The 26,647-nt window shown below is 42.1% G+C and overlaps 1 protein-coding gene across 1 annotated transcript in view; it reads right to left on the minus strand.

The window, feature by feature from the left end:
- si:dkey-191m6.4 (rho GTPase-activating protein 22) overlaps positions 1-26,647 on the minus strand; it is a 177,503-nt gene that overhangs the window by 88,223 nt on the left and 62,633 nt on the right. The window contains exon 3 of the mRNA XM_034193578.1: positions 20,073-20,160. Coding sequence (XP_034049469.1) covers positions 20,073-20,160 — 88 coding nt within the window. The remainder of the gene's footprint in view (positions 1-20,072; positions 20,161-26,647) is intronic.

Raw genomic sequence — 26,647 nt, forward strand, 5'->3', positions numbered from 1 at the left:
AGTTTTATTCTCATTGAGAATTAGAAAGTTTTGGGCCAACCAAGTTTTCACTTCCTGCAGACAGTTTACCAAGATAGTAAGAGAGTTTGATGGGAGCTTAAGTGGGAGATAGATTTGCAGGTCATCAGCATAAAAATGAAAGGCCAAGTTGTATTTTCTGAATATGGTGCCAAGTGGCAGCATATACAGTGAAAAAACGGCGGGACCCAAAACAGAGCCTTGTGGAACACCATAATTTAAGGGTGCTGAGCTGGACTGGTGTGGCCCAAGGTGCACAGAGAAACTACGGTCTCTAAGATAAGATCTAAACCACTCCAGTGCTGTGCCTTTAAAACCTGCATAATACTCCAGACGGGACAGTAAAATACAGTGATCAACCGTGTCAAAGGCTGCAGTCAAATCCTGTAAAACTAAAATACCAGTGCAACCAGAGTCAGCAATTAAAAGGACATCATTAAAAACTTTCAACAGTGCTGTTTCAGTACTACAAAGTGATTTGAAGCCAGACTGAAATTTTTCAAAAATGCCATTAGAATCCAAATGAGACTGAAACTGATCATAGACAATTTTCTCAAGGATTTTAGCTAAAAATGGCAACTTTGAAATGGGCCTATAATTGGCAAGAATATTAGGATCCAAGGTGGGCTTTTTGAGGAGAGGCTGAACTACAGCATGTTTTAAAACTCCTGGAACACAACCAGATAAAAGAGAAACATTCATAACATTTAAAATGTATGGCCCAAGGACAGAAATAACACTTTTTAAAAATCATGCAGGAACAGAATCAAAAGGACAATTGGAAAGTCTTAATTGCTGAACCACTTTGAGCAATTCAGTTAAAGTTAGAGGCTGAAACTCAGCAAAGGCCAAAGTGCACTCAGTGTTTAAAATCATTAGAGTAAGACACTGAGATCAAAGCCCTGATTTGTGACACTTTTTCAACAAAGAATGACAAAAATCTGTCACACAGTGAGACAGACAGCACAAGACCAGATTTAGATTCTGGGTTAATCAGACAATTCAGTACATTAAAATGGACCTGAGGCCTGTGAGTGTTATTTGCAATAAAATTTGACACAAACTGGGCTTTTGCTGATTTAACAGCTTCCTGGTAATCCGCAAGACAGTCTCGAAATATTCCCAGAGAAACATGCAAATGGTCCTTCTTCCATTTACGCTCCGCGCAACTGCATTCGCGTCTGTGCGCACGAGTAGTCTCATTGTGCCACGGCTCCGACGCAGACCTGGAGCGCTTGGTCACAAGTGGCGCAACAGAGTCTAGCGCTTCTGTGCAGACAGAATTAAATAAAATAAGAAGCTCCTCACAGTTCAAAGCACTCAGGTCACGAAGTGAGAAGGGCACAGTGGCCAGAAACGCGCTCGTAAATTGCTCCACAGACTGTGAGTTTAACGCATGCTCTGTGCACAGAGACAAGTCCCGCTTTTCCACTGAGCCTGGAAGAGGTAAGTTGAATAAAATCGGCAGATGATCCGAGATCCGACAGTCACATATCTCCTCGACTTGAACATTGAGGCCAAAAGAAAGAATAAGATCTAATGTATGACCCTTTTCATGCGTGGGACCACTAACCCACTGTGTGAGATTAAAAGAATCAATCACATTAAAAAAGTCCTTGACCAGAGGCTTATTGTCACAACAAATATGAATATTAAAATCACCCACAATCAACAAACAGTCAGTGGTGATTACAATTCCTGCCAGGAAATCTGAAAACTTGCTTGTTGAATTTAGGGGAGCGATAGATGAGAGCACAAAGGACAAGTGGGTTTGTCTGGAGTTTTAACAGTTGTATTTTAAAACTCAAGAAAAGTTCAGAAGGAGAGCGACAGCAGGGAAGGCTGGATTTAAAAACTGTTGCAAGGCCTCCACCTTTTCCAGAATTACGAGGCGCACTATGATATGTGCAGCCCAGCGGAAGAAGTAAAGAAAAGGCTGAGCACTCACCCACTTGAAGCCATGTCTCCATCAGGAACATAAAATCCAGTTTTTTAGAGGCAAAAAAGTCGTTGAGAAGGAAGGTTTTGTTGGTGATGGACCGGCAGTTTAACAGCGCCAAATGGAGTGCGGTGTGCTTGATGCGAGGAGTTTGAGCACGGGCGACCACGGGGATATTTCCCCAGTCCACACCCCACTTGCCTGCTCTCGGTTGCCGGGGGACAAACCAACGCACGGGCGGATGCAGGTGACCCATGGGGCCGCATCTATCCGGGGGCCAATGGAGTAATCCACCGCATACGGGCCTCTGCTGCTTGCCCCGACAAGGAGGAAGAATCACCACCACAAGCTCTCAGGTAGGCCCTTACCCGAACAAGGACGCCGCCTCTCTTACCCCTTCTCCTGGAATGTCTTTTTCGGGGACATGCCCAGGAGAGCCTTCGTAGGCACGCCGGAATAGATGTGAGGGGAGGACAGTTTGTGGAATTATGCTGTTTCAAGCTGTGATTAAAAAGTGCCTCATATGATGCTCGAATGTTTAAAAGTGATTGGCGATCATATACAATTATGGCTGTAGCACTCTGGATCCATACATGTAATAAAACAGCAAATAGTCCAAGTAGGGCAGAGAGATGTTTCGCCGTGCGCACCGCTGGCGCCATCTTTCTCCTTTTTGGGAGAAAATGTGTGGATTTTTAGCATTTGAGTTAAAACAAAATTACCTTTTTCTAGGCAGATATGGTGCAGCAAAGCTGGTTGATGACGGAAAATGAAATCACATTCTGTAAAGGGCCTTTCACATAGCATACTTTATATGCTTCAGGCAAGGCCTCCCGACACGACGTCACGTTGGACGCGTTGGGAAACAGAGATTTCCACTTCCCGAGAAAGCTGACCGATTGCCATCTTTGTGTTTTCAGAACCACAAAAAAGCTTAAAAAGCAGCAAAATGATTCTCCCATCACGCTGCTGGGATAAGCTTTTTTTTTCAGCTACTTTTTGGAGCGGTGCAAAGCCGAGGGAGGACTGACGACTTGGTGGGATATCAATCGAACTGCGACAGTGAGCAGACCTGCACAGAGCAGCCAGGCGGGCAGAGCGAGACAGGCAGCCGGGGTGATGGAGCAGACCCACTCAGTCCCAAAATCCTCACTTTTTGATATATAAAAACACCCAGTTTAAGCAACGGAGCTTATTTCTGCAAATCTGTCTGAGGTGAGAATAATTTAAAAATAAATGGTAACGTGCACTTCTGAAGGTTTAATGTTCGGCTAACGTTAGCTTAGCCTTTAAGCTGCAGAATCACAGTCAGCTGAGTGAATGTTTTAACATGTGTGTGTATATATACGAGGTCTGTGAGAAAAGTATCGGACGTTTTTATTTTTTTTCAAAAACCATATGGATTTGAATCACGTGTGATTGCATCAGACAAGCTTGAACCGGATAAGCAGAAAAAATGGATGGATGGATGGATGGGTTTAGTGTTTCTTTATATTTTAAGATGCCTTTTTTATTTGTCCCACAATCAGGAATATTCGCTGTGCAGATGCACTTCAAAAACTTCAAGTGATGAGCTGAACACCAAAAACTGAAGTCCAGTTAGAAGAAAACATCTCTGCTCTTCAAAATGGGAGAAAGTGTCTTTAAAAACTCCACCAAAAGTTGAAGCTGCAGAAGAGACTTTCATCTAAATGTCCTGAGAGTCCAGCAAACCAGCACCTGCTGTTTAATTTTATATTTTAACATTAGACGGATGGATCATTAAACATGTCTGTGAAGTCCAAAGTTCAGTCAAAAGACATTTGCACATGCAGAAGACACCCCGCCCTGATTGTGCATAATTTTAAAATATTCACAGTCACTAGAATAGTCAAATTCATATTTTAGAAATTGCTCTGTCCTGATTGCAACATTCAAAGCAATCACATAGTCAACAAGGACATAATTAAAGGTTGAAATGACTAAATTAAAAAAAGATTTCATCATGAGGTTTATGTCGCATTAACAAATCACACTGCAGTCAGTGTTAAATTATCTCCTGTTGCATTTATAATAAACATTTGTATTTATTTAGTGTCTGTTTTTCTGGTTGAAATGAGATATGAATAATCTACCAAAAATGTACACATTTCTATGTTATTTTATTTGTCTAAAAAAAGTCCAAGGTTCCTTATGTTAAACAAGAAATCTCAAGTAAGTTATGGTTTTAATTTACAGATGAAGAAAGGCTTCTAAAGAATATTTATTACTATTTTAATTACAATTGTTCTAAATTTTTTTTTTACAGTAATCAGAAATTAATTCTGAGGTAAAAAAAAAAGGATTTTCTTCAGAAAACTGCTCTGTATAAATGAGCAGTTCTGTGACACGTTTCTCCACTGATCTGTATATAACATAGTGTTTTATACAGATCAGTGGTTTCTGCTACTGCAGTCTTCCATGTTTTGGCCTGACGCCTCACTGGACAGCACGAAGCTCCGTCACAGCTCAGAGCGGCAAAAGTTGGATTGGGTTGAACTTTGACCGCGTCAACCTGTCGCTCCCGTCTGAAGTGTCGCTTTAGCTCGGCTTTTGATGCCATGCTTCTGATGCGTCTAAAAGGTGACGCGTCTCATTGAAATAATGCTTTTTAGACCGATTTGTGATGCCTCTGCTGCTTCCACAGCGTGCGGTGTGAAAGGCCCTTAAGTCCTGTAAAGAGGATGTGCAGAATAACCCCAAACCAAGATCAGGCAGCTGCTTTCTTAAGTTAAGTACATTGATTAAGAGCTGTTTTGAAATCGGGATGAAATTTTTTAAATGTTCAAACATTTCATTCAGAATCTCAAAATCGTTGATAGAGGTATTCGCAGTCTTAATGGCTTCAATCATGTTTGAACTTCTTTAAACAGGGTATTTGTAGTGAATAAATGACTGGCTATAGCGCTTTTCCATCTGCATCAGACGCTCAAAGGGCTTTACAATAATGCCTCGCATTCACCCCAATGTCAGGGTGCTGCCATACAAGGCGCTCACTACACACTGAGAGCAACGAGGGGAATAAGGACCTTGCCCAAGAGCCCTTAGTGATTTTCCAGTCAGGCTGGGATTTGATCCGACGATTCTCTGGGCTCAAGCCCAACACTTAACCATTCGACCATCACCTCCCATACAACTTGATTTTGCTCCATCGGGGTAAAAATTTGAAGCCGAAGCAGCCCTGATGAATGGTTGCTGCGGTTTTTGTTCAAAGTTGAACAGCTCGATCAAATGCGGATGAGGGCAAAAAGGTAGAGGAGGCAAGCCTGCAGCTGCTACAGCGGTGGAGATTATTTATCCAATTTTTGCAGTTTTTATGGATTGTGGCCATTCGTAGTAGAATAGAGCCCTGCCGAAGAGCCTTGTTTGGGACATTCACATGAGGAGGATCACATGCAGTCATTTGGTTTCTTTGTACATTATTACATTATCCAGCGCACAGCTGCCTCTGCGTTAATGACTCCAATACTTCCACCTCTGGAGTGAACACACCTGAGCGAGTCAATTAAGGAAAGACAGGGTGTGGGATTAAGAGGTTGTATGTGGGGGGGGGCTTGGGTTGTTCATGTCAGAAGGAATGGCTCCAAATGGTATACGTGTCATTTGGGATCTTGCATGTGTGTATGTGTGTGTGTGTGTGTTTTGGGGGTGTTGCTGCAGTTACTGTGGCTAGGCAACAGGCTGGTGAAAGGCAGATGCACATATCAACATACATCTGACTTTTTTTTTTATACACTGCTCCTGAGATTGCGATCACAGTTGAAAAATTCTGCCCTAAATATGTCAATAACATTTTTACGGATCTTTCTCTTTGGCAACAAGGACAAACTTGCAGGCATGGTTGGACACTAGTTGTCCATTGATGAATAGTATTTTTAACTCAGAAAATAAGTCCTCCTGTTTTACTTTCATGGTGTGTCACATTATTTACAGTCTGAAACCCCAAAATCTTTTCAAAGCTCAAAAAGCAAACAAAGCCTGTCTCAAATGATTACAGAGTTTTAAAACAAAACCCAGAGCAACTCAGGTTTTTCTCCCTGCTGAGCCATAGAACATGAATCTGTCATGTAAATGTGTTTAAGTAGTCAAGAGGTGCAGGTCTTGGATGCAGTGTTGTCAGATTTGATCCAAAAGTCACATGCATGTGCAAAAATGGAGAAATCAAAAAACATCTGGACACAGTGAATTCCGGGAACACAAAATAAAGTACCTGCACAAGGGGAATCAACGCTCCTTTATGGCTTCATTGTGATATTTTGACTGTAATGGATGAAACGCCATGAAGCCATAAGGAATCTTTGAATCGACTGTGTTATGGACCCTGGATGTTTCTAAAATCCTTTGTGTTGCCTTTCTGCTGTCCTCTGAGTCACGTTCCTCTCTCTGTCCCACCTGACACCTTCATTCTCTGGCTGACTGCAGTTTTATCTGCCCCTCTTCCCCTGTTACGTCTCCACGGTCCTTGTATCCCAGGGTGCAGGCCGAGGGACTCATTGGGGTTCACACGCCTCTGCAATGTTGACTGGCCATAAACAAATGACACAGACTCACGAGCATACAGGCTGTTCAAAATACAAGGCCTCCAAGCAAACACACCCCCAGAAGGATAGGCCGCACTTGTCTATAAGCCGCAGGTCTCTCCACGTTGTAACATGAGATATTTACACAGAAAGACATTTCAACTTTTAATTACCGTAAATGCTTTTTTGTACAATGGCGTATTAGGGCCATTCAAAGACGGGGAAAAAAAAAAAGCAAATTTACGTGAAATAACACGCAAATTTGCCAGATTTAAACATGCAAATTTGCCAGATTATAAACATGTATATTTGCGAGAAAAAGACAACGCAAGATTAGAACACGTAAAACTACAGGTACATAAATGCACATGCAAATGCAGCCTATTGGCGCCTTACTGATGGAATGAGACGGGACAATGGCTTCATCATGTATGTTTTTACTGTCAAGAAGAATTAATACATGGGCAGAGAGATAAGAGAAATTATGGAGCCCGCTTAGGGACATGGTGGTTAATTTTTTTTGGCCCAGATTATTGCATTCCCTCGCAATAACCTAATATCATATTAAAGCTCAGGCCTATCAGAGCCCACAGTGAGTGGAATCAGGTGGGGGGAGACTGAATGCATATGCGCGTACACACACACACACACATACAGTAGTGTTCAGAATAATAGTAGTGCTCTGTGACTAAAAAGATTAATCCAGGTTTTGAGTATATTTCTTATTGTTACATGGGAAACAAGGTACCAGCAGATTCAGTAGATTCTCACAAATCCAACAAGACCAAGCATTCATGATATGCACACTCTTCAGGCTATGAAATTGGGCTATTAGTAAAAAAAAGTAGAAAAGGGGGTGTTCACAATATAGTAGCATCTGCTGTTGACACTACAAACTCAAAACTATTATGTTCAAACTGCTTTTTTAGCAATCCTGTGAATCACTAAACTAGTATTTAGTTGTATAACCACAGTTTTTCATGATTTCTTCACATCTGTGAGGCATTAATTTTGTTGGTTTGGAACCAAGATTTTGCTGGTTTACTAGTGTGCTTGGGGTCAATGTCTTGTTGAAACACCCATTTCAAGGGCATGTCCTCTTCAGCATAAGGCAACATGACCTCTTCGAGTATTTTGACATATCCAAACTGATCCATGATACCTGGTATGCGATATATATGCCCAACACCATAGTAGGAGAAACATGCCCATATCATGATGCTTGCACCACCAAGCTTCACTGTCTTCACTGTGAACTGTGGCTTGAATTCAGAGTTTGGGGGTCGTCTCACAAACTGTCTGCGGCCCTTGGACCCAAAAAGAACAATTTTATTCTCATCAGTCCACAAAATATTCCTCCATTTCTCTTTAGGCCAGTTGATGTGTTCTTTGGCAAATTGTAACCTCTTCTGCACGTCTTTTATTTAACAGAGGGACTTTGCGGGGGATTCTTGCAAATAAATTAGCTTCACACAGACGTCTTCTAACTGTCACAGCACTTACAGGTAACTCCAGACTGTCTTTGATCATCCTGGAGCTGATCAATGGGTGAGCCTTTGCCATTCTGGTTATTATTCTATCCATTTTGATGGTTGTTTTCCGTTTTCTTCCATGCATCTCTGTTTTTTTTTGTCCATTTTAAAGCATTGGAGATCATTGTAGATGAACAGCCTATAATTTTTTGCACCTGCGTATAAGTTTTCCCCTCTCCAATCAACTTTTTAATCAAACTACACTGTTCTTCTGAACAATGTCTTGAACGTCACATTTTCCTCAGGCTTTCAAAGAGAAAAGCATGTTCAACAGGTGCTGGCTTCATCCTTAAATAGGGAACACCTGATTCACACCTGTTTGTTCCACAAAACTGACGAACTCACTGACTGAATGCCACACTGCTATTATTGTGAACACCCCCTTTTCTACTTTTTTTTTTTTTACTAATGGCCCAATTTCATAGCCTTAAGAGTGTGCATATCATGAATGCTTGGTCTTGTTGGATTTGTGAGAATCTACTGAATCTACTGGTACCTTGTTTCCCATGTAACAATAAGAAATATACTCAAAACCTGGATTAATCTTTTTAGTCACATAACACTACTATTATTCTGAACAAAACTGTACATACATACAGCAGACAGCAACAGGATTCACCAGAGATGAGGGAGTAAGTTGCTACAATTTGCACAGCTATAAGACTCCGTATGAAATATAGTTTATTTATACAACAGTGATAGTAAGCAGCAACAGCTGTTAGTGTGCCTTATGAACGTAAATGTTTTATTTTTTACCGTCCCCTTGTGAATCCTGTTGCTGTGTGTGTGTGTGTGTCTGCGCGCACGCATATGCATTCAGTGTACCCCACCAGATTCCACCCACTGTGCTCTGACAGGCATGAGCTTTAATATGACATTAATGCTTGCCAAAACAAAACAACTTCCCGTAGTGTCATTTCCATTTCCGCCTAGTCTTACAAATAAAATGCACCTTTTTGAGCTATAAAATTGTATATTTACTTCTAGCAAATTTGCTACTTTTTCCCATCACAGATTTGCATGTTTACAATCTCAAAAATTTGTGTGTTTAATTGTGGCAAATTTGCTACTTTTTTCTTGCAGATTTGCATGTTTTTAATCTCGCAAATTTGCTTGTTATTTCTCATAAATTTGCATGTTTATTCTCGTAGATTTGTGACTTTAAACTCAAAAATTTTTTCCTGTCTATGAATGGCCCTAATACGCCGTTGTATTTTTCCCTGAAGTGTTACACATCCAGCGCATGTGCACGGTGTCTCTGCTCCACACAGAGAACTGAGTAATTTTATAACTCTTGAGATTTCATCATGTGTGCAGCCAGGGTCGCATGGAGGCTGTGGTAAATGAGACGTTACTGAGGCGCTGTGACTTTTTCGACTTGCTGTGCCAAGACAGAGACCTGGTAGGGAAAGGGGGGGTGGGGGGGGGTGGGGTGGAGAAGGCTCCGCTCCGCTAACTGATCTGACGGAGCAAAGTGCTGCAGAGTGACTTTTCTTCACTAAAACGCAAAGGTAACACCTTATATTTACACTAGCGCAGCTTTCAGGAAATCAACTGACAGCATGAACTAACATTTTTTGTTTATTTGAGAACGTTTTATTTATGTTAGTACCAGGCAACACTTTGCAATTACTTTATTTTTGTTGTGTGTTGGGGGTGTGTGGCTGGACATTTTGGTGTTCTTTTCTTTTCTTTGCTCTCCAGGTGGTATGAAAACTGATTTGTCTGTGGAGAAGGTGCTGGCTGAAGAGTCCTTCACCCTCATCAGCGTTATGTGCAGCACCTGTGGATGGTGCTCAAGCGCAACCTTAAAGACTTTCAGCTGAAGCAGATAATGAGATGGCGTTCTGCATTTAAGCCATGTGTGATTCAAGCAGAATTGCCGGGAACTCGACCTTGTGATGTTCATTTGTGAGACGCTGAGGACCGCGCCTGGGTTTGACACATCGTGCCTGTGAAGGAAGAAGGGTGAGGGACACATGCTGTCAGCACACATCTGAGGTGATTAATTGTTTGACTAATTGTTGATAGTAACTTGGTATTTTGTTACGCAGTAGATTTGAATTGTGATGAGAATTGTGCAGCTCGCTTCTCACTGCCATGGCGTGCGGACAACTGATCCTCCACCTGTTGTGAGAAGCTGCTCATTTACATAAAGCTTAAATACAGACCTGAATGTGTTGCTGATAGTGTGTGCCTTTTGAAGGATATTGGTTGTAGCTGCTGACTTACCTCACCTTTTCTATCCTTCGCAGAGAGTCGGTTTGTCGTGTCCACCTGGGGGGTGTTTGGCGGTAAAGTGAGTCCAGAAGCGCCGGGCTTCGATCCTTTTAGGCGCTGGAGAGCGTGCCAGCCTTCACTCCACCAGACTGACGCATCTTTTGTTCATACACTTTGTTATGCACCAGAGGATGGAAAAAATAAATTGTTTTGTTATTGGAACCGCTTTCTGGTTATTTTAGCGCTGGGTTCCGTCAGACGCAGGTCCGCTCCTCAACCCGCGTCGACACATAACAATTTTCCTGTTGGCATAATGTTACAATAGATTGTTGGAAGCAGAGTTGTAGTCTTACACACCTCTCTGCAGCTTCTCTCCCCCTGCCATCCCCTCATTACCCCATCCCCGGAGAGACGGTGCCTGCTCCCAGACCACCAACAACCAGTAAAAATCTATTTAAGCATAAAAAAAATCAAAAAGAAAAAAATAATATAGCACCTTCAACTGCACCACAGACTAAAACAGTTAAATGTGGTCTATTAAACATTAGGTCTCTCTCTTCTAAGTCCCTGTTAGTAAATGATATAATAATTGATCAACATATTGATTTATTCTGCCTTACAGAAACCTGGTTACAGCAGGATGAATATGTTAGTTTAAATGAGTCAACACCCCCGAGTCACACTAACTGCCAGAATGCTCGTAGCATGGGCCGAGGGGGAGGATTTGCAGCAATCTTCCACTCCAGCTTATTAATTAATCAAAAACCCAGACAGAGCTTTAATTCATTTGAAAGCTTGACTCTTAGTCTTGTCCATCCAAATTGGAAGTTCCAAAAACCAGTGTTATTTGTTATCTATCGTCCACCTGGTCGTTACTGTGAGTTTCTCTGTGAATTTTCAGACCTTTTGTCTGACTTAGTGCTTAGCTCAGATAAGATAATTATAGTGGGCAATTTTAACATCCACATAGATGCTGAGAATGACAGCCTCAGCACTGCATTTAATCTATTATTAGACTCAGTTGGCTTCGCTCAAAATGTAAATTAGCCCACCCACCACTTTAACCACACTTTAGATCTTGTTCTGACATATGGCATAGAAATTGAAGACTTAACAGTATTCCCTGAAAACCCCTTTTTGCCTGATCATTTCTTAACATTTACATTTACTTTAATGGACTACCCAGCAGTGGGGAATAAGTTTCATTACAGCAGAAGTCTTTCTGAAACCGCTAACTAGGTTTAAGGATATGATTCCTTCTTTATGTTCTTCAATGCCATATACCAACACAGTGCAGAGTAGCTACCTAAACTCTGTGAGTAAGATAGATTATCTCGTCAATAGCTTTACATCCTCATTGAGCACAACTTTGGATGCTGTAGCTCCTCTGAAAAAGAGAGCCTTAAATCAGAAGTGCCTGACTCCGTGGTATAACCCACAAACTCGCAGCTTAAAGCAGATAACCCGTAAGCTGGAGAGGAAATGGCGTCTCACTAATTTAGAAGATCTTCATTTAGCCTGGAAAAGAGTCTGTTGCTCTATAAAAAAGCCCTCCGTAAAGCTAGGACATCTTACTACTCATCACTAATTTAAGAAAATAAGAACAACCCCAGGTTTCTTTTCAGCACTGTAACCAGGCTGACAAAGAGTCAGAGCTCTATTGCGTATTCCTTTAACTTTAACTAGTAATGACTTCATGACTTTCTTTGCAAATAAAATTTTAACTATTAGAGAAAAAATTATTCATAACCATCCCAAAGACATATCTTTATGTTCGGCTGCTTTCAGTAATGCTGGTATTTGGTTAGACTCTTTCTCTCCGATTGTTCTGTCTGAGTTATTTTCATTAGTCACTTCCTCCAAACCATCAACATGTCTATTAGACCGCATTCCTACCAGGCTGCTCAAGGAAGCCCTACCATTAATTAATGCTTTGATCTTAAATATGATGAATCTATCTTTATTAGTTGGCTATGTACCACAGGCTTTTAAGGTGGCAGTAATTAAACCATTACTTAAAAAGCCATCACTTGACCCAGCTATCTTAGCTAATTATAGGCCAATCTCCAACCTTCCTTTTCTCTCAAAAATTCTTGAAAGGGTAGTTGTAAAACAGCTAACTGATCATCTGCAGAGGAATGGTCTATTTGAAGAGTTTCAGTCAGGTTTTAGAATTCATCATAGTACAGAAACAGCATTAGTGAAGGTTACAAATGATCTTCTTATGGCCTCAGACAGTGGACTCATCTCTGTGCTTGTTCTGTTAGACCTCAGTGCTGCTTTTGATACTGTTGACCATAAAATTTTATTACAGAGATTAGAGCATGCTATAGGTATTAAAGGCACTGCGCTGCAGTTGTTTGAATCATATTTATCTAATAGATTACAATTTGTTCATGTAAATGGGGAGTCTTCTTCACAGACTAAGGTTAATTATGGAGTTCCACAAGGTTCTGTGCTAGGACCAATTTTATTCACTTTATACATGCTTCCCTTAGGCAGTATTATTAGAAAGCATTGCTTAAATTTTCATTGTTACGCAGATGATACCCAGCTTTATCTATCCATGAAGCCAGAGGACACACACCAATTAGTTAAACTGCAGGAATGTCTTTCAGACATAAAGACATGGATAACTTCTAATTTCCTGTTTTTAAATTCAGATAAAACTGAAGTTATTGTACTTGGCCCCACAAATCTTAGAAACATGGTGTCTAACCAGATCCTTACTCTGGATGGCATTACCCTGACCTCTAGTAATACTGTGAGAAATCTTGGAGTCATTTTTGATCAGGATATGTCCTTCAATGCGCATATTAAGCAAATATGTAGGACTGCTTTTTTGCATTTGCGCAGTATCTCTAAAATTAGAAAGGTCTTGTCTCAGAGTGATGCTGAAAAGCTAATTCATGCATTTATTTCTTCTTGGCTGGACTACTGTAATTCATTATTATCAGGTTGTCCTAAAAGTTCCCTGAAAAACCTTCAGTTAATTCAAAATGCTGCAGCTAGAGTGCTGACGGGGACTAGAAGGAGAGAGCATATCTCACCCATATTGGCCTCTCTTCATTGGTTTCCTGTTAATTCTAGAATAGAATTTAAAATTCTTCTTCTTACTTATAAGGTTTTGAATAATCAGGTCCCATCTTATCTTAGGGACCTCATAGTACCATATCACCCCAATAGAGCGCTTCGCTCTCAGACTGCAGGCTTACTTGTAGTTCCTAGGGTTTGTAAGAGTAGAATAGGAGGCAGAGCCTTCAGCTTTCAGGCTCCTCTCCTCTGGAACCAGCTCCCAATTCGGATCAGGGAGACAGACACCCTCTCTACTTTTAAGATTAGGCTTAAAACTTTCCTTTTTGCTAAAGCTTATAGTTAGGGCTGGATCAGGTGACCCTGAACCATCCCTTAGTTATGCTGCTATAGCCTTAGATTGCTGGGGGGTTCCCATGATGCACTGAGTGTTTCTTTCTCTTTTTGCTCTGTATGCACCACTCTGCATTTAATCATTAGTGATTGATCTCTGCTCTCTTCCACAGCATGTCTTTTTCCTGGTTCTCTCCCTCAGCCCCAACCAGTCCCAGCAGAAGACTGCCCCTCCCTGAGCCTGGTTCTGCTGGAGGTTTCTTCCTGTTAAAAGGGAGTTTTTCCTTCCCACTGTCGCCAACTGCTTGCTCACAGGGGGTCGTTTTGACCGTTGGGGTTTTTCTGAAATTATTGTATGTCTTTTGCCTTACAATATAAAGTCCCTTGGGGCAACTGTTTGTTGTGATTTGGCGCTATATAAATAAAATTGATTTGATTTGATTGTTGGTTTAAACAACAAGCAAATTTCGGTTTTGCGTTTTGTTCCCATATTGTACCGAAAATGAACCAAACCGTGACCTCAAAACCGAGGTACGTATCGAACCGTGATTTTTGTGTATCGTTACACCCCTTGTAATGGCCCTTATTGCCAGTTTTCACCAGACAAGTCAGGGGATGGATACATGAACATTTTCAAGTCACTGAATATGCCTTGAACTTTACTGACATCAGTTATGAAGAAATACAAATAGTATGACACTATGGTAAATCTATGTGGAGTAGACAGTTCTCAAAAACTGAAGGAGAAGAGTGAGGAAAGCCACCAAGACACCCAGACAACCCAGAAGAAGTTACAGGATTCTGTGGCTGTGATTGGAAAAATTGTGCACAGTGCAAGTTTACATTTTGTATCCTGTTTCCAATGATGAAGTGGCACAGAGGAGGGTTTTATTAAAAAGAAGACCTGAAAGTTCAGCTACAATTTGCCAGAAGGTACATCTGAGATGCAAGCCTAGATTTAATGTTTTGGTTTAATTTCTTCCAGTTGTGTTTTAGCTAGTTTTAGTTGTAGTTCAGCTCATTCCTCTCCTCTGTCTTTTTGTGCTTTTTGATATTTGTCTATGTGGTGTACCACATGCACGGACCAGTCCTTATCATTTTTGTGTTGTAATCCCACCGTGTTTTCCCACTGTACTCTCACAGGGCCTGGGGCAGTTACAGGGGGGAGTTTTGTTCAATTGCATTTCTTATCATGCATCTCCATCCTCACCCTCTCTCAGGGTGCATGACATCATATTTCCGCTATTCAACGGGGGCTGGTACAACTGTCTCATTGCTCTCCACAATGCCCTGCTCGCTTCCTGTAGCTGTGTGTCATCATCGTAGTCAGCTGTTCCTGCTCCAGCTCGTGAGTCTCTCCACCCCCTAAACTCCCTTTCAGACACATCCTGTAGTCACCCAGAGTGGGCATTTGCCCTACAAACATGTCTATAAATTTCACGATCCACTGCTGGCCTCCCTGTTTTACGGGTGGCAGTTTGCTGTGCATAACACCTGCGTCCTGCAGTTTGAGACACGTGGCCCCGCCCACACAGTCTCTTTTCACTATCATCAGCAGCTGTCTTGCTCTTGTTTTGAAACTTTTTTTGTTTGGTGCTCCCGACAACATTGTCACACCAACTACGCCCTACAAGTCGGGGCTGACGCCTCGTCCTCACTTCCAGATCAGTCTTCAGGTACGACCCCCCAGGAGGGTATATGAATTTCCTGCTCTGCTTTTTATCACCTGATGCCACCTGTCTTGGTGGTCTGTATTTCTTCTTTCCCGGTTGCGACCGAGCATCTTCTGTTGCCTCACTCCATAACACCTTTTCCTCGTCTCTTTCGGGCACAGTCACGACATGTGCAACAGCCTCTCTACATCATCTGTGTTATCAATTTCATCTGAACCAGGCTGTATTTCAATGTCTCCCTGCACATTTGTCTCAGCCTCCGCAGCCACCTGACCCCTTGCTCTTTCCTCCCGCACTATTTCCAAAGCCTCTTTAGCAGCTTCAAATCCAGCCTTCAATTCCTCCATCTGTAGCTCTGCTACCAAATCTCCATCTGGGACCTCTGTGTCCACCACACCAGCTGTCTTCATCAGTGCCTGCCCACCCAATGTCAATTGCTGTCCTTTTTCTCCAGGATGAATCAGTTCATTGCACAGTTAGGGAGCCTGTGTTGTAATTGTGGTGTGGTGGACAGCTGGTGCGTATTGTGGTGTGTTATTCTCCTCAAGCCCGTCTTTGGCCTACTGCAAGAGCGGGTCCGTGCTGATTAACACATGCACCACTAGTGGTGTTTTTTTTTGTCTGATTTGTTGTTGTCTCATGGTATGGCCTTAATGTGGTCTCTGGCTACAATGTAATTCCAGGTTCTTATTACTCTCCCTGTCTATTTTTAATGATCATCCCTCTGTATTAGATTTGGGTTTTGGTATTTGTGTCTGCTCAAAAAAAAATTGTTTGTTCTGCCACCGCATTAGCTGATTTTTGTTGAGCTGGTTTGTGATATTCAAGTAGCCTTGGTGTAGGAGGAAATGGCTCATCCCATCTTCCAAAGAGACCATCTACTTGTGCTAAAGTTAGTTTTAAGCAGAAACTCAGTGAAACTCCGTGATGCTTTGATATGACCGACGTGCAGCGAATCCATCAGCTAGTAACTCATTTAGCTGTGGCCTTCTGATCGCTTCCTCCGTCTTTTATGATGAAATAATGTGGAAATGATTGTTGTAGAAAAGCTTCAGATATCTTTCGCTGAGACAGATGATGACTGGAGGCAGTTTGAAGCAGAAACAAGGTGATAATCGGTGAATCGCGGCTAATGACGCATGCGCAGTGAAGGCAGGGCAGACCGTTTTTGGGGGGCCGTTGGGTCTGCGACACCAGCGCTCTCTGTTTTTCCCCGGTAGTTATTTATTTTCCCATGTTACTATGAGTTTGTCTTTGAAGCTTTGACTGGCTGCACAGGCGACCTTCAATCTGCTGAGAAACTGCAGTCTAAATGTAAACACCTGTGGAGAACAGTTATGGAATGTTCTCAAGAGAGATCTGCGCTGACTGTCCAAGTCCAGCCTTTTATAGAAGGCCCTGCTCTAACATAAATAAAACAATTTTTCACTTTTTAATCGTTTGAAAGTTCCCTTTCCCACTAATTAAAAGTGCGCGTCCCTTCTCTATCTGTGGAGGTTAGAAGGAGCCTGTGGGCCAAAACTGTGTTTTTTCCCTCTGTTTTTGATCACACTGCCTTGCTTTGAATGTGCAACTTTTCCATCTCAGATAATGGCATATGTATTACAGTGTAAGTGAAGCCTCGCAAAAGAAAAAAAAAAAAAATCACTTAATTATGTCAGCCTAAATGCATAGAATGCAATTAAAAATACATATCTGTGAATATAATGTGTCACAAACAGTTTGATGCGACTGACCAGTCAACATCAGTTAGAGCTGTCAGGCTTTCATACACCCGCTGTTTCAACTATATGAAAATGCCGACAAGACAAACAGATTACATAGGTTCACAATACACCGGAATTCTAGCAGAAACATCGTGTTACATGGACTTTTCCAACCCGGGGACTTTTGGTGACATTAGCACTCAGCAAGCACCGTCCCACGGATCTCCAGCCCAAGTGACTTGCCAGCTGAAACTTCCCAATTCTCTGTAATTCTTCCCAACTTTTTCAACTCTTATTTCTTCTACCACAATCTGGGGGCGACATCTGTATGCACCGTTCCACCCCACGGCACGCTGGCCGGTTATCTCTTCTCAATTCTCACAACTCTGCTGTTATTCCACAATTTTATTAATATTTCAACACAACCTGGGGGCTTCTTGGTGATGTTGCATACACCTGAATCAAATGGCTGAATTACCTCCTCAGTATGCAGTCAAGTTCTCCAGAGTGCTGCTAATGACCTCATTAATTGACTCAGGTGTGTTGAAGCAGTGACACATCTAAAAGTTGCAGGACAATGGTCATTGAGGACTGGAGTTGAAGAGCCCTGGTCTACTGTATGAGAAGCAGCTGTTACGTCCAGGAGGATGAGTAGAGATGGGAAAGCAGTATCTGCTGCAATTAAGAGGTTGGTGGTGACCCTGACCAAGGCCGTTTCTGAGCTATGGCCAGGGTGGAATCCAGACTGAAACTTTCAAAAAGGTTATTGTGTTTGAGGTGATCGTGAAGTTGTGCTGCAACTATTTTTTCCAGAACCTTTGACAGGAATGGAAGATTGGAAATGTGCCTGTTGTTGGAGAGAACTTCAGGATCCATGGTTGTTTTTGTTTTTTTCTTCCAGTAATGGTTTGATGACAGCAGTTTTTAGCACAGATGGAATATGGCTGGCCAGGATTCAGACAATTTTATTGATCCCTAAAAGGGCAATTCATTTCACACCCAGTTATCTCAGACAAATACACAGCAATTAATCCACAATTATTACTAGTTGAACGTAATAATGGCACACATCAGGATTAAAACAACCACACAGTATTCCCTGTTCTCCGACACCTTCCTTTGCAAGGCGTACATTTCCAACTTACATCTATGTTCGAGGGTTAATGCAGTCTGAGAATGTATTGCCTTGCCCAACTCATTATTCATGATGACGGATAGGTGAGGGGTCTTGGTTCTGGTGGCAGCCAATTCTGCAGTAGGTCAGGGCAGCACATAACCCAAGAGTACCAGGGATCCTACAATAAAACCAAATGTAAATAAATCTTCGACGACCTCCACAGAGAGTGGCATCAAGCATGCCACCACCCATTTGTCCCAGGCATTGAGAACATAGCCCACAGGGTAGGATTCATCTGGGTATGCAGGGTCCCTCAGCCCTGATTTCCTTGTTGAAAAAAATGGTGTCAATAACATCTAGAGACCAGCTGATCAATTCCATGGCTATTTCAATATAGTTTGAAAAATTGACAGTCCGGTGAAATAGGGACTTTGAAGGTTAGAGCAGAGACAGACGAGAGAGGAGGAGATGCGACCGCCCTCACTGGAGTCCCAAGCAGAGGGCGTGGTTTATGATCTTGGTAATGAATGGAGAGACGGCAGAGATGTTGGCCTTCAGGAGGGCTGAAGTGAAATGGTCCAGATCACAGGTGGACAAACCCAAATGGTGGGTCATCAGTTTTGTGTGTGTGTGTGTGGTGGTGGTGGGGGGGGGGGGGGGGGGGGGGGTGCAGAACAGTAGTGGTGGAGAGACATGAGCTGACTGTATTCACTTTTTGTTTGAAAAAGTGATGTACATGTTGCACCTCTCAGTGGTTTCAAAGTGGGAAGGTGTGGGGGTTTGAGAAGGTGTTTGTTGATTCAAGTTTTTTTGGAGTTACTAGAGCTGCTGTTGATGATGTTGGAATAAAACCCGGGCCGTACATTCCTCAGAGGTTCTGCATACACCCTCTTGTGTTCTCTGTATGCCCGTTTGTGAACAGTCAGTGCGGAGGACTTCAGCTGCCGCTAAAGGACACGCTCAGCCACCTTCATCTTTCGCAGCTCGCAGGTGTACCAGGGTGCTGATTGTGACAATGAGACTGACCTAGATGTTAAAGGTGCATGGAGGTCCAGGAGACTGGTTGGCAGTCACAAACTGAAATTTTCACTGTTTGTACCCCATAACATTCAACAACAGATAGTCCAAACTATACCTTTTTGGAATCTTTATGATCAGACAAATAATGTGGTGTACACTTTCTGGCCACTTTATTAGGTAGACCTTGCTAGTACTGGGTTGGACCCACTTTTGCCTTCAGAACTGCCTTACTTCTTATTGGCATAGACTGAACAAGGTGCTGGCAACATTCTTCAGAGATGATAGTCCATAATTGACAGGACAGCATCACACAGTTGCCCATTCAACCAGTCTCAACAACAAACAAGGTAAACAACAACAAGGCATTTTCATCCACACAACTACCATTCACTGGACAACTTCTCTTTTTGGACCATTCTCTGTCAACCCTAAAGATGGTTGTGTGTGAAAATACCAGTAGATAAGCAGTTTCTGAAATACTCAGACCAGCTTGTCTGGCACCAACAACCACGCCACATTCAAAGTCACTTAAATCTCCTTTCTTCTCCATTCTGATGTATGGTTTGAACTTCAGCAAGTCGTCTTCACCACGTCAAGATATCTCAATGTATTGAGTTGCTGCCGTGTGGCCGGCTGATTAGGTATTTGCACTAACATGCAATTGAACAGGTGTGCCTAATAAAGTGGCCTGTGAGTGTAGTCTTCAATATGATTGGAGCATTTTTAAATTTTGACCCCCATGTAACCCTTCACCACCACCTGCCTATAGCTACCATTCTGGGATGGCTATCATTCTTTTCTTAAGTCCGTATAGATAGGTGACCAAAAGACAATACTAAACATTTTGCCACCCTGGGTGGGACTAACTGTTGTTCAGTTGAGCCATGCATCTGACTGGAAACATATCTATGATGGTGTGAAATGGAGGGGTGTCGCTTCTCACCTGGTGAGATCTCAAATATGTGTCTTCCTGGTTCATCAGGGTTGGTGGCAAGCTCATTGGCCTGGCATCCCTTCAGAGGTATACAGCCCTGAGACGGAAACATAGGTATTCAGTTCCCCAATAGGGATAGGTGTCATTTTAGGTTTCGGTTTAGAGGTACACACAGTGGCAGACTTGGGTTACTCTGTGCTCTTGGCTAAACTACAGTTGGTGTGATTTTACATTTTCTGTCAGAAACGCAGCTGGAAACTCGATCCACTTGTTGCCTTCAGCAGGTGTCTATGTCACCCATTAGACAGGTTGCCACTGTGCACAAGTAAAACATTGCTGTGAAACTGCTACACCAAGAAGGGATTTTTGGGTTATTATAGGTCACAGATGATGGTGTGTCTGCACGTTTAGGTTTCGTTTACACCGAAGCTCTTGATACCTGATTCTGATTGTACACTTCAATCTAATTTGATTGGACAGCATATTTATTCTTGCTTCAATATGATTCCTACATTTATATGGATTTGTCTAGGAACTCCAGGAATGCAAAGATGCAGGTTTGCACATGCGCAGACTTTTGGAGGTGAATATAAAAAAGTACAACACAACAACAGATGACAATCAAACAAATAAAATATTTTAAAAGTGTTCAGAGCAGTTTGGGTGTATGCAAAAACCATCACTGCGACCTTTGTTCTCAGGCACACGAGAACTCGGGATGAGTCGGAATGACTCAGAATTACATGGGAATTCCAGTCTGTGTATTTCAACCACCATTGCATTGGCAGGTAACCAGTATGGCTCTGATCTATTTATGCATTTAAATGTGACCAAATAAGACATTTGATCCAAAATGCTTTTAGTGGTATTTTTAACATTTAAATTTTCACAGTGTAAATCTGTTATGTGCCAGTAAAAGATGTGAATCGAGCCAAGTACAACCCCTGGCAAAAATGATAGAATCACTGGCCTCGGAGGATGTTCATTCAGTTGTTTAATTTTGTAGAAAAAAAGCAGATCACAGACATGAACTAAAGTCATTTCAAATGGCAACTTTCTGGCTTTAAAAAACACTATAAGAAATCAGGAAAAAAAAAATTGTGGCAGTCAGTAACGGTTACTTTTTTAGACCAAGCAGAGGGAAAAAAATATGGAATCACTCAATTCTGAGGAAAAAATGATGGAATCATGAAAAACAAAAGAACGCTCCAACACATCACTAGTATTTTGTTGCACCACCTCTGGCTTTTATAACAGCTTGCAGTCTCTGAGGCATGGACTTAATGAGTGACAAACAGTACTCTTCATCAATCTGGCTCCAACTTTCTCTGATTGCTGTTGCCAGATCAGCTTTGCAGGTTGGAGCCTTGTCATGGACCATTTTCTTCAAGTTCCACCAAAGATTTTCAATTGGATTAAGATCCGGACTATTTGCAGGCCATGACATTGACCCTATGTGTCTTTTTGCAAGGAATGTTTTCACAGTTTTTGCTCTATGACAAGATGCATTATCATCTTGAAAAATGATTTCATCATCCCCAAACATCCTTTCAATTGATGGGATAAGAAAAGTGTCCAAAAGTTCCAGCATCATCACCTTGCCCAATGCAGATTCGAGATTCATCACTGAATATGACTTTCATCCAGTCATCAACAGTCCACGATTGCTTTTCCTTAGCCCATTGTAACCTTGTTCTTTTCTGTTTAGGTGTTAATGATGGCTTTCGTTTAGCTTTTCTGTATGTAAATCCCATTTCCTTTAGGCGGTTTCTTACAGTTCGGTCACAGACGTTGACTCCAGTTTCCTCCCATTCGTTCCTCATTTGTTTTGTTGTGCATTTTTGATTTTTGAGACATATTGCTTTAAGTTTTCTGTCTTGAGGCTTTGACGTCGTCCTTGGTCTACCAGTATGTTTGCCTTTAACAACCTTCCCATGTTGTTTGTATTTGGTCCAGAGTTTAGACACAGCTGACTGAACAACCAACCTCTTTTGCAACATTGCATGGTGATTTACCCTCTTTTAAGAGTTTGATAATCCTCTCCTTTGTTTCAATTGACATCTCTCATGTTGGAGGCATGATTCATGTCAGTCCACTTGGTGCAACACCTCTCCAAGGTGTGATCACTCCTTTTTAGATGCAGACTAACGAGCAGATCTGATTTGATGCAGGTGTTAGTTTTGGGGATGAAAATTTACAGGGTGATTCCATAATTTATTCCTCAGAATTGAGTGATTCCATATTTTTTCCCTCTGCTTGGTCTAAAAAAAGTAACCGTTACTGACTGCCACAATTTTTTTTCCTGATTTCTTATAGTGTTTCTTAAAGCCAGAAAGTTGCCATTTGAAATAACTTTAGTTTTGTGTCATGTCTGTGATTTGCTTTTTTTCTACAAAATTAAACAACTGAATGAACATCCTCCGAGGCTGGTAATTCCATAATTATTGCCAGGGGTTGTAGATGATCTGATTGTTTTGTTCAATCTGCAAAATCCTCAAGCCCAAAATTCCCCCAAAACAAACTTTGGCTGGAAAAACAGAAGCATGCCCTCCAAAAACATTTACAATAATCTCACTTTTTACTTTGAGATGGGTAAGCCTTTGCTCCTCCAGACTACATTCTTCAGTACATGTGGTGATACTACCACCTAGTGACAGGTCTGTACATCTACAACAGTGAACACTCCTAAACATCATTTCTTTGTTTTTGTTGGTGTATAATTTCCTTCGTAATTTGTCAGTAATTCTTCCTTCTTTCTTTTCTCTTCTCACTCCTTCTACTATCACTGTTGCTTCTTTCGTAATCTATGTATTATTTTAAGTGATCCAGCCATGATTGAACAGCAATATCAGAATACATTGTCTGGATCAATACCCATTTAGCCCGGAGAACTGGGATGCAAGGAGACACCAGCATCTCTGGGTCGGCCCGGTTAATCTGCACACTGGCATCCCCCATCAAAGAGTCTGGAGTCAGCCAGAGCTGTCACCAACATTAGTCACCATGGCAACAAATGGAAGGGTTGGGCTCTGTGGAAGGATGGAGCATGAGGGTGGGGCAGGAACCGAGAATAAGAACTCCCAAGGGGGCTATGTGTCTGGAATAACACGAGTTGCTGGTCAGGGGGTAAATGACTGCGAACAGGCCACATGTAGTAGTGCAACAGATAACTGAAAAATCATTCAAATGGTGATGCAAGCACCAAATATGGCACAAATACACCTTAGACATTACACTTTTGAAAAGGCAGGGTGTCCACTTGAATTTTCAATAGGCAGCCAAGTCAGGGTCAATTGAAAAATTACACAGGGGTCAAAATTAAAAGATGGTCCAATCATATTGAAAACTGTACCACATTATTTTCTGATCACAGAGATTCTGAAAAGGAATAGGGTAATGTCTAAGGTGTATTTGTGCCAAATTTGGTGCTTTTGTCACCATCTGAACAATTCCTCTGTAAATATTCTCTTACCTGCTGCACTATAACTCGATAATGCAGTCATCACTCCCACCCCTACTTTATGGCTGTGAGGCCTGGGTGCTGTGCAGATGGCATGTCAAGATGCTCCGGTGGTGGCACTCTTCAATCAGGAAAAGGGCAGGTGTTACCACCCTGGATTCTGTGCTTCTCCACCGGCAGTTAAGATGGGTAGGCCATGTAATCAAGATGCCTGCCAACCGATTGCCTCGCAAAGTTTTGTATGGCCAGCTTATCGAAGGCAGCTGCTCTGTGTGTGGCCAGAAAAAGAGATTCAAGGACCACATCAAATCTAGACTCAAAAACCAGGCAATTCCCCCTGAGAGCTTAGAGCACCGAGCAGCTGACCGAAACACCTGGCGATCTACCTGCGATGTTGCAGCTATACACTTTGACGAGGCCTATGACCAGGCCGCCAACAAGCGACAGGCCCGTCGACACCAACCCAACAATGAGCCTCCGGACCCACCCGGTTCTGCTCTCCAGTGCCCTGTGTATAGCTGACACCATCAGGCAATGGTCTCTACAGTCATATGCGGAAGCACCATCTCAACCTGCCTGAATAAGCCTGCACGGCATCATCACCTGCGCCAGACAGAGAGAGCGAGAGAACATCTTACACACTTAAACATCCAGACTGAAAACCAGGTTGGCAGAGCAAGTTTTAAGCCGCGGTCCCACCGAATAATGAAGGATGAAGAAGGAGCCACGCACCCTATTTTTTTTATTTCGTGAGCTATCGTGGCAGTATAGTGGCTCAGAGTGGCTCTTAGAGGCATTATCTTCAGTTAACGAGGCTCCTCTCTGAGCGTGGCGCTAATTTCAAGATGTTCAAAATTTAGCAACAACAGTGTGGCGCAGTTTGTGTTCGAGTTATTGCGACGGCTTAGAGGCATTTGCCTGGTGCTTACGAGTCTGCTAAAAGTCCATTATCCGTGCGCCTGGCACCTTCGCAGGACCTGAGAGGCTATTTTTGGAACAGCTCTCCTCTTGCGCACACAATTCCACCTGCTCTGTGCGCTGGACTCTATATAAAATAAATATTTTGTAGTGGATTAATCATTTTCTGTCAAACCTTGGATGCTGAAAACACCTCTAATCACTTCTAGAATAAGAGGACTGTTTCATCTGGACGCTTTTTTTCCTCTCTTTCCTGCTCCATGTGGAATGTATTTTGAACAGCTTAAGGTAATTATTTTTAATGTTTTTTATAGCTTGATAAAACAGTTCCTAGCTGTAAAAGTATGTCTATATGTTGACGTCTGTTGTATGAAAACTATGTTGATTTTAATATCTTATTAATGGATCACATGACCTCCGCTGTGTGTGCACACTGAGGCAAGACCTGAGAGGCTATTTGTGGAGCGGCTCTCTTGCGCACACAATTCCACCTGCTCTGTGCGCTGGACTCTATATAAAATAATTATTTTGTAGCGGATCAATCATTTTCTGTCAAACCTTGGATGCTGAAAACAGCTCTAATCACTTCTGGAATTAATGGGTCACATGAGCTCCGCTGTGTGCGCGCACTGAAACAGTGACTCATCATCACGCTTCAAACGAGCATTTAGGCAGAACGCCAGCTCACAAAAGAGTGATTTTTCAGTCAATACTGGATGAACACAAAGTTAAAATTTGGGTGACTGCGTGAAAGTGGATGTGTGTTTAAAGCCATGGAAGATAATAACTCCAGTGGAGCAGCTAAGAGCAGGAGCTGTGCGGCAACACAGGTGGAGAGCGTGCAAAAGACCGATTTTGAAGACATAACACAAAGTTAAAAGTTGTATCATGATAACTTGTAAGCTGCGGAAGAAATAAAGAAATATATATATATATATATATATATATATATATATATATATATATATATACTGAAAATTATCCACAGGTGTATATAATAAAACGGCCACCTCATTCTATATGCAGAACGGCACCGCGCGCAAAAGAGCGCTTTTGCAGAAATAAACGGACGAACACAAAGTCAAAAGTGGATTCACGTTGTAAAAATGACTGTGTTTAAAGCCAGGGAAAAAATAAAGCCAGCAAGCCACGGATGGAAAGGAAGCCACTTAGAAAGAGCACAGAGGCGCCTGTCCATGAAAGGACAACAGCAGCGCGTGCGCAAAAGAGCAATTTTGAAGACATAACACAAAGTTAAAAGTTGTATCATGGTGACTTGTAAGCTGCAGAAGAAATAAAGAAATATATATATGTGTTATACAAATAATGAATGTTTATGAGTTCAATGGTACGAATATTTAATTCGGTCAAAGCTGGAACAAACCATTCAATGAGGCGAAGCAGAGTTGAATGGTTTGTTCCAGCTCATTGAAAGAATGTAAAAACATTCATTATTTGTTTTATATAACGGCTAAAATAGATCACTGTCATTTGATATTTTATTACTTTATAAACAACAGAAAAGGGAGTTACATTTTGGTGTTCCACTGTGAAGTGTAGTCCAGTGATGCTGTGCACTGACTTCGGACTTCCATTAAAAAAAAAACAAAAAACAAAACTGTGTAGTTCTTCAGTTCAGCCAAAAATCACATCAGCGTTTCATGTTAGCAGCTCGTCGTGTGTGTGTGTGTGGCAGCGGCAGTTAATTCAATCAAATCACCTCTGTGAAGTTGGCCCCCCACCAAACGCACATCGAAACAAAAACTATGTCAATCGTTTGTGCTGTAAAAAGTTTCGTTTGTGCTGCTTTAGTTTGAGATATTAACGATTCTTTTATAGGTCAACCAGGGGTCACCCAGCCCCCCGTGACGCTTAAAATGGCTCCAAAATGGACAAAAACAGTGTCAATCGTTTGTGCTTCGTTTGTGCTGTTACTGTTAATAAGATAGACAGCCGGGAAAGCAGGCTGACTGGGTGACTGTGAGGAGGAAGCATAGCCCTAAACAGAAGCCCCGTGTACACCGCCAACCCGTTCACATCTCTAACCGTTTTTCCCCACTCGATGACACACTCGCCAAGGATCAAACTCTGGTTATTGGCGACTCTGTTTTGCGAAATGTGAAGTTAGCGACACCAGCAACCATAGTCAATTGTCTTCCGGGGGCCAGAGCAGGCGACATTGAAGGAAATTTGAAACTGCTGGCTA

This window comes from Thalassophryne amazonica, chromosome 18, assembly GCF_902500255.1.
Source record: "Thalassophryne amazonica chromosome 18, fThaAma1.1, whole genome shotgun sequence".
Taxonomy (NCBI): domain Eukaryota; kingdom Metazoa; phylum Chordata; class Actinopteri; order Batrachoidiformes; family Batrachoididae; genus Thalassophryne; species Thalassophryne amazonica.